This window comes from Lontra canadensis, unplaced genomic scaffold, assembly GCF_010015895.1.
Source record: "Lontra canadensis isolate GAN:19392208 unplaced genomic scaffold, GSC_riverotter_1.0 scaffold81, whole genome shotgun sequence".
Lineage (NCBI taxonomy): Eukaryota > Metazoa > Chordata > Mammalia > Carnivora > Mustelidae > Lontra > Lontra canadensis.
This window is the reverse complement of record NW_022631075.1, coordinates 9,208,160-9,221,188: the sequence shown is the minus strand read 5'-3', so window position 1 is coordinate 9,221,188 and position 13,029 is coordinate 9,208,160. Positions and strand designations below refer to the sequence as shown.

General features: G+C 49.2%; 1 protein-coding gene across 1 annotated transcript; it reads right to left on the bottom strand.

The window, feature by feature from the left end:
• Positions 1 to 5,166: 5,166 nt before the first annotated feature.
• On the bottom strand, positions 5,167 to 8,133 carry LOC116882151 (G2/mitotic-specific cyclin-B1-like). The gene is made up of 3 exons (XM_032882373.1): positions 7,090 to 8,133; positions 6,922 to 6,978; positions 5,167 to 5,208 (listed from the first exon to the last, which is right to left on the bottom strand). The coding sequence occupies exons 1-3, from the start codon at positions 8,131 to 8,133 to the stop codon at positions 5,167 to 5,169; spliced, it is 1,143 nt and encodes a 380-aa protein (XP_032738264.1).
• Between the last annotated feature and the right edge of the window lie 4,896 nt (positions 8,134 to 13,029).

Here is a 13,029-nt window from a genome sequence, read left to right as displayed (position 1 = left end):
CCCTGATTTACATACATTACCTCATTTACTCCCCTATCCCTCCCTTCCAAGTCGGTACTACTAATCCCTTTATACACAGAGGCTGCTGAGGCTCTGGGGAGGTGGCAGCATCCAGAGTCAGACTCCAGGCCACCCTACCGCAGACCCTGTGATCTTAGTTTTTGCCCCATGCTGTCTCTCCATGTGCTATGAAGAGAACGTGCAAGACAGGGGAGCTGACTTCTGGCATGTGATGGGCTGGCTATTACTGTCCCACGGGGCCAAGTTCTGGGTGACTCCAGAAGGCAGAACCAGGTCAATAGTCACAAGAAGGCAAATTCCAATTTCTAACAACTCAAATGTTAGAGCCAGAGAGGACCCGAGAGGTCATCTAGCCCACTTGCTTCTAAGGAAACCAAGGCCCAGAGAGGGGAAGTAATCCAGTCAAGGCCACACAGCTAATCATTCACCTCACACAGAACTCTCTATTATAGTTGGTATGGGCTACAGTATTAAGTGAGGGGTTCCCTGTCTCTGGGGAAAGCTGGTCATCTGATGGGTGCCAGCATGGGCATTGCTGGTTATTGTGGAGCATGTTGAGGGTAAGTTTTTATTAACCACAAAATGTAAAAGTTTGTGAACGGTTTGGTTGTGTTAATAAGTTAGAGCAGTTCTTCCTACAGTACATATCACTCCCAACCATTTGTCCTCTGCTGTAAGGTTTTTATAAAAATCAGGCTTAGCCATAATTTGCATACATTAAAATTCATCATTTCACATGTACAGTTCAGTTTTAACAAATGTGTAGTCATGTGACCACCACCACCACATTCATAAGAAACGTTCCCATCACCTCAAAAATATCAAAAAGATCTCTGTGCCTCTCCTTTCTTGTTTTTTTTTTTTTTTAATTTGACAGACACGTCACAAGTAGGCAGAGAGGCAGGCAGAGAGAGGGGGCAGCAGGCTCCCTGCTGAGCACAGAGACCAATGCAGGGATGCAGGGCTCGATCCCAGCACCCTGAGATCATGACCTGAGCCAAAGGCAGAGGCTTAACCCACTGAGCCACCCAGGTGCCCTAAAGATTTTAAGGAATCTCCACACCCATCATGGGGCTCAAACTCACCCCCAAGATCAAGAGTTGCATGCTATACTGAGCAGGCCAGATGCCCTGAAATTGCATTTTTAATGAGAGAATAAATTGATGAATAAATTCACGATGGAAAAGTCCAAACTATTCAGGTATTTTGGAAGAACTCCTTGAGCTTCCTTTCTCATCCCGGTCCCTTTTCTGAAGGTAATCACCCTTAAGGGTTTTGGGTATCCTAAGCTTTCATCTATGTACTTGCCTACTGTGATAGTTCATCGTGTATGTCAACTTGACGGGGCCATGGGCTGTCCAGATTAAACATCATTTCTGGGTGTGTTTCTGAGGGTGTTTCCAGATGAGATTGGTATTTGAATTGGTGGACTCGGCAAAGTAAATCGCCCTCCTCAGTGTGGGTGGGTATCATCCTGAAGAAACCTGAATAAAATAAAAAGGGGAGAAAGGGCCAAATCGTCCCCTTTCTGCCTGCCTGCTTGAGCTGGGACGTCAGTTTTCTCCTGCCCTGGGGCTGGGACCATCCCTGGGCTCCCCTGGCTCTCCTGCCTTCAGACTCAGACTGGGATTATACTGTTGGCCGTCTTGGGTCTCAGCTTGCAGACATCAGTTTGAGGGACTTCTCAGCCTCCACAATTGCATGAGGCAATTCCTCATAATAAATCTCTGTTAACTCCTTTAACCAATCCCCCACAGGCAGGTGTTTAGGTGGCTTTGAGTTTTGCCCTGTTACAGACGATGCTGCAACAACCAGCCTTTGTGTACTTGCGCCAGTCTCATAAATTGAGAGAAGTGGTGTGCTTGCTAGAGTGGGAGGAAGAGAGATGAAGTTTCAGCGGCAGAGAATAGCCCCAAACCTTGCAGTGGCGGCGGGTGCCCCATGTGACTGTCATCCGGGAAGTTCATTTTGGAGGCTGTTTGAGGACTTCGGTAGGTGCCTTCTAGCTCCAAGGATTTGAGATTGTCTGATTTAGCCAAGGTCACATCCCATGACCAGAACTGCCTCTCTGGTCTGCTAACTCCTGGGCCCACATTCTGCTCCGGCCAGCTCTCTTAGGTCCCTTGAGGTGAAGGAGTCGGGGGGGGGGGGCTTTAATCTGGGGGAAACTGTGTATTGTTTTGATGAAGACTGTTCTGACTTAATGCTTTCCAGCTCCAGAGAGACCACATGCCACCCCTGCACAATAGATATGATGAAGCCAAGAAATAAACTCTTCTCTAGCAGCAGGGGTGGTGAGGAGACCATTGTTTTCTAAGGAAATGAAGGCTCAGAGAGGGGAAGGAATTCACCCAAGGCCACACAGCTAATTAGTAGCCTCACTTTCTAACTGGGAGGTAGAGGCAGCACCTTCTTCCAGACACAGCATGTTCCCTGGGAGTGTGAATAGGCTGGAGGTTTTGGAGCAGAACTGGGTGAAATTGTTAGCTCTGAATTGAGTCCTTTTCTCAGCCTCTGCTCCTGCCCAGGATGAGCCCGTCAGAGACTGGGGAATGGTCATATTGCAAATCTTGCCCTCCTAAATCCTACCATATGTGTCTAGGGAAGGGCTGTTGACCAATACCAGTTCCAGAACCGTTCACATGAACTCACCTACTTCCCGGAGTCTCTACGCTGGTGAAGAAGGAACTGGTAGTTGAGAGAAGAAACAAATACAAAAACAAAACAAATACAAATGCATTTAAAAGCATTTTCTGCTCTGAAAGGGCCTTCCCATCTTTTATCTGCTCATCACAAAGTAGGAAAGGCAAGCTCTATATTTCACATTGCAGAAATGAGGAAACTGAGACCCACTGAGAGATTGAGGCGTTTGCCTCAGGTCATGCATGCATCACATTGGCCAGAATGTTGGTGGAGGGACCCTGGTTTCCTGATTCCCAGCCAAAGGCTTTTGCCAACACATTTGATCGCTCCCCAGACTGCCAGGGCCCTGTGATCAGCATCTGGTGCGTGCCTGTGCCCACCTCGGAAGAGACACTGCACTGTGTCTGGCCTTTTATGTCCAGAAACCATGTGAACCTGACAGTCTGTGACCCTGGAAGAATGAGGAGGGCAGTCTGGCCAACAGAATCCAAATGCTTAGGGCCCAGATGTGGAAACCCACAGCCACGGTTCAGATGGGCCCCGACCAGGTGTGGAACAACTCTTCAGCCTATTAAACACGCAAGTGTCTGTAGCCTTGAATGGGTGAGAATGCAGCTTGTGATGCTCAAGGGAGTCCTTAGGGAAGAAACCAAGAGAGCAGAAGGCTTCTCTGAAGGGACTGGAGGAGCCCGGCTGGCTGAAGCAGAATGTTTGTCTGAGGGAAGAGTGGGAAGTAAGATTGGGGTGGCAGGTAGTTTTTTTCCAAGATGGCTGCAACAAGATCTCTCATTCCACGGGCTCTTCTTACAATGTGACTCTGACACCGCCCCCAGTGAGATACAGGGGCTCTGGTCTTTCCCCTCACAACTGGGTAGGTTTGTGATTATGGCCGAAATGAGGTTAAGTGACTTCGGAGGCTAGGTTGTAAAAGGGGTTACAGTTTCTACCTTGTTTGTTGCAACACTCACTCCTGAAACCTTCAACCTCTTTGTGAGTCACTGGACAGCAGCCATGCTGGGAGGAAGCCCAAACTAACTCCTGTGGCGAGATCACAGGACGAAACTCTGAGACTGCATGGAGAGAGAGATGCCTGGCTGTTTCCAGCTGCTCCGGCTCCATCCTCCCCATCCCTTACTCTTCCAGCTCCAGTCACTCTCCTGCCGCAGCCTTCTGAGGGACCCTGAGCCTGAACAGTCCAGTTGAGCCCTTCTCCCATTTCTGACCCACAGAAACCAGGAGACTAATAAAAGAGTCCTGTCATCTTAAGTCACTAAGGTTTGGTTTTGTGGCAAATGAGGTTGGTGAAAGCAGGATACCATTGTACAAAGAACACTGGCTTGGGAGTCAGGAGAGCTGCATTCCTACGTCTGGCCCTGCCAACAACTTGCTGTGGGGCCTTGGGCAGGAAATTTGTCTCTGAACCCTGATTTCATTATTTGTAAAGACAAGTTACTAGGGTGAAATGATTTAGAAAGACCTTTCTAGTTCTAAAAATTCCTTTGTGGTGCTACACCTCAGAAAAGTTAGAACTTTATCCTTAAGCAAAGGGGGAATGATTGAATGGAAGACATGCTGAGAGAAGGTTCTAGAGAGAAAAATGTGTGAATGAAGACAGAGCTGGGGAATCCTTCCTCTTTCTCAGCCGGGTGGAAGGTGAGCACTGAAGTGATGAGAAGCCCCAGAGAGGTACCTGACAAGAGGAGGAGATAGGAGGGGGAAGGGGGGCAAGTCAGAGACATGCAGTTCACCGGCCAGGTTCAGAGCCCAAAGCTGCAAAGTACCAAAGAGGCCTCTCTGTCCCTTTCTACCTCAGACCCATCCACCTCCATCTACCTGAAAGACCAGCTATTTATCAAATCTCTGCTCTATCTTCCTGGTGGGATTTTTCATGCTTTCCCCCCTCTGGAACAAGCCCACAAGGCTCACCGCTTTGTTCAAATGGAGCTGAGATGAGACTAGCCTTGTGCCCATTTCTCAGATGTCAGAGCCTTGAGCAGTAATCACCACAGGTAGCCGAGCCCGAGAGAAAAGCCGGGCCAAATGCTTTCAGTGACTTCCTTTGGGCCCTTTATGGGTCTGTCCAGGACACCTGACCTCGGGCTTTGTTCAAGTCTTTAGCTGTGGAGAATTTGGGTTACATGATACTCTCACTGCCACGGAATCTCCAGGCTGCCATTTCTATAAGACAGAGGTAGTCCTAGCTCTTGGCTGGGGATGGTCTTTCAGGAAAACAATGGGCAGGCTGGTGCCAGTGGGGATGGGGTAGGTTTGCTTCTTAGCAACAAAGGGAGCATTTGAGTAGAAAAGAAGCCTGCGGGTCCTCTGGGGCTGTCTCCGTTGGTTATTTCTCTCTGCTCCTACACAACTTCAGGCAGCTCAGGGACCTGGACTCCCGTTGCCCGTAGCCTGTGACCGGCACCACCCCTGAGTGAAAGGGGGGCTGTGGGTCTGCTGTCCTTGAGTGGAGGAGTTGACTTTTTCCACACCAGTCCTGGCAAAGGCTCACACGCTATTCAGAGAGCTGCAGAAATGGAAAGGCTGCAGCTGAGGAGAAATAGGAAGACAGCGTTGGGAGGGCAGAGCTATTTGAAATGGGCTCTCCTGTTGGACCAGGGCTGAATACTGGGCTTCTCTGGAGGGAGGTCAAGGACACAGCTGAAGCCTATGTACAGCTCCCTCCCTCCTGTGTCCGCGTGATAATAGCTCCTTCCTATTGAACCCTTGGTAACAGGCACTGTTCTCCACATTTTCCATGGATTATCTCACTTAATCCGTCACAACAGCTCAGTGAAGTAGGTCTACTATTATTCCTATTTTAGAGATTAAATATTAATAATTTTTTAAAACCCCAAGGCACCTAGAGTTTAAGTAAGCTAGTAAGTGGCTCAACCAGGATTATGAACCTGGACAGTTCGGCTCAAGAGGGCAACACCTAACCATGAGGCTTACTGCCTGTCACACGACAGCCCAGCTACATGGACCCAGCCTCTGGCTCTGCCTTCTGAAATGCCCCTTCAGGCCTGGCCGTCTTGGGGCCTACGTCATGCTCTGAATATGATAACAGCCACCACCTCACTGAGAGCTCACCACGCGCCAAGATTGTGCTAAACATTGTACGTTTAAACAGGGAATAGGTATCGTTGCTCCCTCCATTCTACAGCTGAGGAAGCTGGGGCTCCCCGAGGGTTAATAACATGTTCAAGGTCAAGCTAGTAAGTAGCAGAAGCAGGATCTAAATCTGAACCAAAGTCTGTCTGATTCCAGAGCTCTAAGAGCACATTTTACCCATTCATTCCCTCAGCCAGCCAAAAGGTTCTAGACCGTCCACGAAGTGGCAGGCACTGTGCTCTACATAAGTGGATATGCACAGCGGCAATGTTCCTGCATTTCTGACTCTCTCTAGCTTAGACTGCTCTCCAGAACTGCAACTAGCTCCTGAATCCCACTGCCTGTTTGACACCACGATCTCAGGCGAACTTGTTCAAAACGGCACTCTTGACACTTCCTCCGAAGTGACTTCCCCCAAAGTCACTTCCCCAAAGCCTTCCTCAGTTCTGCAAATGGCATCACCATTCACAAAGCTGCTCCAACCCGGGCTCGGAAAGCTCAAGGTCGTCTTTGAATCCATGCCCTACATCCCATCTATCAGCCTGTCTGCTTGACTTTATCTCCAAACACATCCTAAATCTTTCACACCTCTCTCCATCCATCCCCCACTTTCCCCACCTATGTGTTCCCTATAGAGAAGTCAACACGACCTGAAAATATGAACCGTCCTGTGTCCTTCCCCCTGCTTCAGTCACTCCGCTGGACCCCCAGGTGCTCCTAATTCATGAGGCCCTGCCCAGGCTGGCCCCTGTGCAGCCGACCCGGCCTTGATCCCTCCCTGTCCTCCTGCCTTCTGCTCCTCTACCCCTCTACCGTGCCAAGCTCCTTCCCTCCTTTGCCTTTGCTCAGTACCTCCCTCTGTCTGGAATGTTCTCCCCCAGATCTCAATTTAAATGTCACCTCCTTAGAGAGGCCGTTTCCCCTAGCTTCTATAAAGTAGTCACTCTCTCCTCTCTACGTGGCTCTTATTACTAAAGAATATTTTCTTTTTTTAGTTCCTATGCACCCGTCTCCCCCACCCACTAGAATAAAAAGCTCCCCGACAGCAAGGAGCTGACTTCTCTATCTTTTTTTTTTTTTAAAAGTAAAAAGGACCACAGACTTTATTAAAAGTCAGTAAAGGTAACATATAGTATGTACAGATGGCACATGCGTGCTGATCTTCGCGTGCTTAGCTGTAGCGTACTTGTTCTTGACGGTCATGTGCTTTGTAAGCCCACGATTCGCCATGACTATATTCTTAGCCAGGTGTTCCATAACGCATAGAAGGGATTCTTCAGTATATGATAGATAATACTGTAGAGTTGGTGTCCATGCACCGTCATCGAGAATTTTCAGTGCTAAGCAAAAAGCTCCTGCTGCAATCTGAGAAGGAGGAAAGTGCACCATATCGTAGTCCAACACAGTTAGTTCCATCAGGTATTTGGCCAAAGTATGTTGCTCAACATCAACCTCTCCAACCTTAGATGCTCTTCGAAAGAAATGCAGGGGTAGAGGGCGGCCCAGACCAAAATAAGATCTTAGAATCTCCATTTCCATCTGTCTGATTTGGTACTTGGTGTAAGTGTTGTCAGTCACAAAGGCAAAGTCACCAGTCTCTGGAGGGTACATTTCTTCATACTTGCTTGCAATAAACATGGCAGTGACACCAACCAGCTGCAGCATCTTATTAGGCACCCAATTATTCTGCGCAAACCGATCAATAATGGAAACGGTCATGTACATGGTCTCCTGAAGTAAACTGAACTTCATCTGAACCTGTACTAGCCAGTCAATAAGGATAGCTCTCGTGTTTCCAGTGACTTCTTGACCCAGTAGGTATTTTGGTCTGATGGCTTGCTCTTCCTCGAGTTGTCTCAGATAAGCATAAATATCTTTCACATATTCACTACAAAGATTTGGATCAGCTCCATCTTCGGCATCCACACAATTCACTGCAAGAATTACATCAGAGAACGCCTGACACGGGTATTCTTCTTCAGGGGCACATCCAGATGTTTCCATTGGGCTTGGAGAGGGAGTAGCAACCAAAATAGGCTCAGGCAAAAGTTTTTCTTCTTTAACGGGCTCAGGTTCTGGCTCAGGTTCTGACACAGGCTCGGGCGACTTCTCCAGAGGTTTAGGTATTTTTTTAGCAATAACTTTTCCAGGAACCAAAGTTTTTGCTTCCTTTTTCAGAGGCAGTTTGGCCTGTGGTTGTTCGCTGACTTTGTTACCAACGTCTCTGAGGGCTGTTCTCGGCCGCAGCCCGGGCTTGGAGGCCGCAGTCCCGCTCAGAGGCACGCGCTTTGCGCCTCCCATGCTGATCTTCGCCTTATTTCCAGCATTAACTTTTGTGTTCTTGGTGACCCGGAGCGCCATGGCTTGCTCTTTACCAGGCAGCACCTCAGTGGGGAGAAGCAGAGCACAGGAGTCACCAGTGAGCTGGAGACCTGAACCCAGCACAGCTCAACAGCCATTCCTCTGCAGCAAGCCGGAGCGGCTGACTTCTCTTATTCGTCCTTTTTTTCTCAGCCTCTAATATAATGCCTGGCACATAGCAGGGGCTCAACAAAGTGGCATTGGTGGATAAAGTTGGTGGACAGCAAGTGGGGGGCAGGTACACAGAGGGATGTACGGTCCTTGGGAAATGACAAAGGAACAATAGTCTGGAAGCGGCACAAGGAAGTAAAGAACATGCTGACCCTCCTCTGAGCCTGGGGCCACGGGAGGAGGAGAGGGTGTGAGGCTTCCGAGTTTCCACTCTGTCACTCACCAGTCAAGGCACTTAGATTTCCTGAGCCATATGCCCCATTTGAAAATGGAAATAAAGCTGCTATCACCTAGCAACGTTGCTGGGGTGGGGGGCTCCGTTCAGATCCTCCCACTTCCCTGCCCTCATCTGCTAATTACTACTCCCTTGCTCACTTCTCTCCTCCGCCCCACAGGCCTTCTCTGCATTCTGGCCCCCGGATCGTGGCAAAGCTGTTCTCTCTGTCCAGAATGCTCTTCTTCCAAATGCCTGCCAAGGCTCACCCCTTACTTGCTTTGGGTCTGGTCTCAAATGTCCAGCTCCTCACTGAGACCTTCCATGGTGACCCCATTTGACACTGCACCCACCTTTCCTGAGAGGTACTCCCTCTCCCCTTCTCTGCTTTGCTTTTCCCCAAAGCACTTCCACAAGCTGGCATGCTGCATCATTTACCTGGTTACTCTCTAGAGCCATTTGTCCTCCCCGCTAGAGTGTAAGCTTTGTGAGAGCTGGGAATTTAGCTGTCTCATTCACTGCCACCCCACAGCCCCTAGAACAGTGCCTGACACAGAGCAGGCACCCAGTAAACCTTTACTGGATCAGGTACTCTCACAGGACCTGACCTATAAAAAGGTTTAGTGAGTGGTAGGTGTTATTACTAATAACATGCACACTGTCTCTGGCCCCTGTTCCAGTGGCAGAGGTATAGCACAGAACCCTGTGCTCAACAGATATGCAGTCGACATGTGTGGAAAGAGGAACCCTACTAGAGATGGAAAGTCCTCTACCTGCCGCAAGAGAAAACCACGTGACACAGGCTCTGAGTGTCAGGGAGAGAAGGCAGGACGGCAGTTCCACCCCTGCCCCTCAGCAGTGAGAGCTCCAGTGAGAGCATTTGAAGCAAAGGGCAATTCCCACACGGACATCAGGAAGGCTACGTGTGTCCTTAACATGAGTCCCCAGTCTTCTAAGGGGTCTGTGGCTAGAATTCAGAAGGTTCATGAACTTGGCTGGGGAACACTGACTGTTTACATCTGCTCTCATAGTGACTACATTTTAGCACTTCCTTCAGTCATGAAGGCAGGCAAGAATTCACCAGAACACCTGAGGACCTGTATGTAACTCGGCTCCCAACAGAAATCACACACATTTGGAAGTAGATCTCTTCTTCAAATATCAATATGTTCATCACTATTTTGAAATGGGTCTAAGACTTATTGCTAGATCTCTCTCTCTCTCTTTTTTTAAGATTTTATTTATTTATTTGACAGAGAGAAACACAGCAAGAGGGAACACAAGCAGGGGGAGTGGGTGAGGAAGAAGCAGGTTTCCTGCAAAGCAGGGAGCCCGATGTGTTGCTTGATCCCAGGACCCTGGGATCATGACCTGAGCCAAAGGCAGACACTTAACGACTAAGCCACCCAGGCACCCCTAGATCTCTCTCTCTCTCTCTCTTTCTCTTTTTTAAAGTTGTGTGTATTTAATCAATCTCTACACCCAACATAAGGCTCGAACTCACAACCCTGAGATCCAGAGTGATGGGCTCTTCTGACTGAGCCAGCCAGACCCCCCACTGCCAGTTGTTGTTATTTCATGTGCTAATAATTAGTCACCTTTACTACACATTTTAAAAATATGTTGATAGCTGTATTTCAGTATAATTGGTTTCCATTATAATTATGTTTTATTTTATGCATTTAAAAGCATTAGTCTGAGAAGGGGCCAGTAGGCATCACCAGACGGCTAAGGCGTCCGTGGCCCACAAAACGAGGCCACAAGCCCCAGGGTTGCAGTACACACAGTCTGGTTGCAATGGGTGCCAGCCCCCCTAGGTGACCCCTTCCAAGGGGAGCCTACACATTTGCAAGTTTGAGCCTAAGTCTGACAGAGTGGACTCTTTCTAGTCACTCGTGGATGGCGGTGCCCCACCTCCCCAACAGTGTCACCTTCTGACACTGTGATGTGTTTATGAATTGGCTTGTCAAATGAGCAGTAAGACCAGCGGGACCAGAGCAGGCAGTGGGGTCTCAAACTCCTCCTGGAATGCCCCTATAAGCCAGACTAGATGGCTCACAGTCCCCTGGGAGTGCTACGCGCATCCCACCTTCCTGCCATTACCTCGCTTCTGCCATTCCTTCCGGCTAGAATGCTGGTTCAGCTCAAGCCCCAGCCCCAAGGTTGAGCTACTCAAACATCAGATATTCCAATTGTCCAGCCTAATGTCATGTTTTCACACTCCAAGACCTATTATTCTGGAAGTTCATCTGCATACTTGCTCAAACACTTGAGCAGATCCACAGCTGTTTCTTGAAGCAGTGTATTGGCTCTGCTCCCAAGCAATTAATTAGCTTGAGGTGGGCAGTGGCCTTCTGTTCAGGCACTATGAAAGGCACGCGTGTCCATCCTGAAAACAAAATCCCAGCTCCTCTACCTGTGTTACCAGTCTTGGTACCCAGAGCACCCAGATCTGAATTTGAATCCGCAGCACAGAAACCTACCCTTTGCATACTCGCCGAAGAGCTCAGCCTTGACCCCTCCTCCCCACGATCTGTTGGGTGCACACTCTTATCCCAGGTCAGTAAAATTGAACCTCAGGGTTGGAACCCAAGCACGGGCATATTTTTTAAAGTGCCTTGGGGATTTTAACTTTCTGGAAACCTGTGATCTATATAGCTACCTCTCTACTTCTCAAGCTCCATCTTGCCCAGCGACCACCCTGGCTGCATACTGCCAGTCTCTCTGCCTAGAACCCATCCCCTTTCACCTATTAGTGACGACTCGTCCTTCAGATCGCAGGTAATTCATTGCCATTTTACTGTCCGACTCTCCTGCGTGCACGTTAAATCTCTCTGTTGTGCATCTGCATCTCTCTTGGCCATTATTTGATTACTGTCATCTACACCACTAGACTGTCAGCTCCACATCAGTCTTACTCTCTGCTGCGTCCTTACCAGCTAGCACAGTGCCCAGCACAACATAATGCCTCCATAAATATTTGATGATTGAATGAGTGTGAGGCAAAACAAAGTATTTGAAACCATATGGACCAAATATGTTCACTGATCACAAACTGAATTCCCAATCTTGGTCATAACCTTACAGTATTGAATTGATGCCCCTGGTTACAGCCTATGCCCTTCCTCGCAGCTGCTTGGGTGAGTGGTTCTCAATCCTGGCAGCCCATAAAAATCACCTGAAAAAGCTTACTTAAAAAAAAAAAAAAAGCACAGGCTTACCCCCAGAAAAATTAAACAAAAGTATCTGGGGGTAGGGGAGCCAGCCTAATTAATTACCCCATCTTTATTGCAGGACCATTGGCAAATAAAAATGGTATATTTTTATGTTTTACAACATGGTGTTTTTAAAGGGGTACACTGTGATGGTCTGATATAGGTATATGCTGCGAAATGATAACAATTGAGTTAACATACCCATCACCCCACACAGGCAGCTTTTTTTGTAGTAAGAACATGTAAGATTTATGCTTTTAGTGAAATTCAAGTGTTTCAAGTTCCCCAGGTGATTTTAATATGCAGCTGCAGTGAAGAGCAATGATCTACTCCTTGCTCCTCCAAGTGTGGTCCAGGCAACAGATCTGTCCCTGGGGAGCTCCTGAAGAATGCAGAATATCAGGTCCTACCAAAATCTTCTAAATCAGAATCTGTATTTGAACAAGGACCCCGAGGGACTTGCCCAAGTAACAGTGTTTGTAAAGCACTGCCAAGGAGTCAGGAAGCAGAGTGTGGACTTCGGTGGTGCTTCCAGCTTCCAGCGAAGTGTGCGGCTGCTTGGGTACTACGAGCAAATCTCCGTCCCCCCTCTCTTCCACACTTCCCAACCTAAGGGCTGGCTCAGCGCTTTGCCAGTCTGGTAGATACCGTAAATAAGGTCTTAGCATGGGCAAAAAAAATGCCATCCTGAAGAGCGACACCAAAGCAGAGGTCTCCATGTAGGCAGGAAAGCTGGGACTAGCAGGACGTGTTTGCTGGGAGCCCTTTCTGACGAGTGGGAACAATAGAATAAAGAACCAGCCCTCGCGGTCCTGTCACGTCCCTGCACCCAACGAACGGCAGGGCTGGGCCTAGCGATGATTGCTGGCATTGCAAGCACTGAGCTGGCACGGAGGAACCGCTCGCAAATGCGTGCCTGCAAGTCTCTGCACCAGCACCCACCCCACCCCCCGCGCCCCCACCACAAAATCAGTCTAGGTCCCCCGCCCTGGCAGAAAAGAGCGTTCAAATGTGTTACAATTCTATTACTGCTTTGGTTTCGAAAGGTGGACCTTGTTTTGACCAAGAGCCCTGATACTTGGGGCTGGGCCGGGACCCCCTCCACCCCAAGCGCGGGAGAGCGCGGCTGGACGCACGGTGCCCGGTCCCTGCCAGGCCGGGGGTGGGAGTAAGTGCGCGGCGAGGAGGGCGGATCCCGAGGCGCGGGCACCGAGGGGCGGCTGCGGGCCCAGGCGCGCGTGCGGACGCTGCACTGCCCCCCTGGGGCGGACGGGGGCCGTGGCTTCCCGGGCGGCT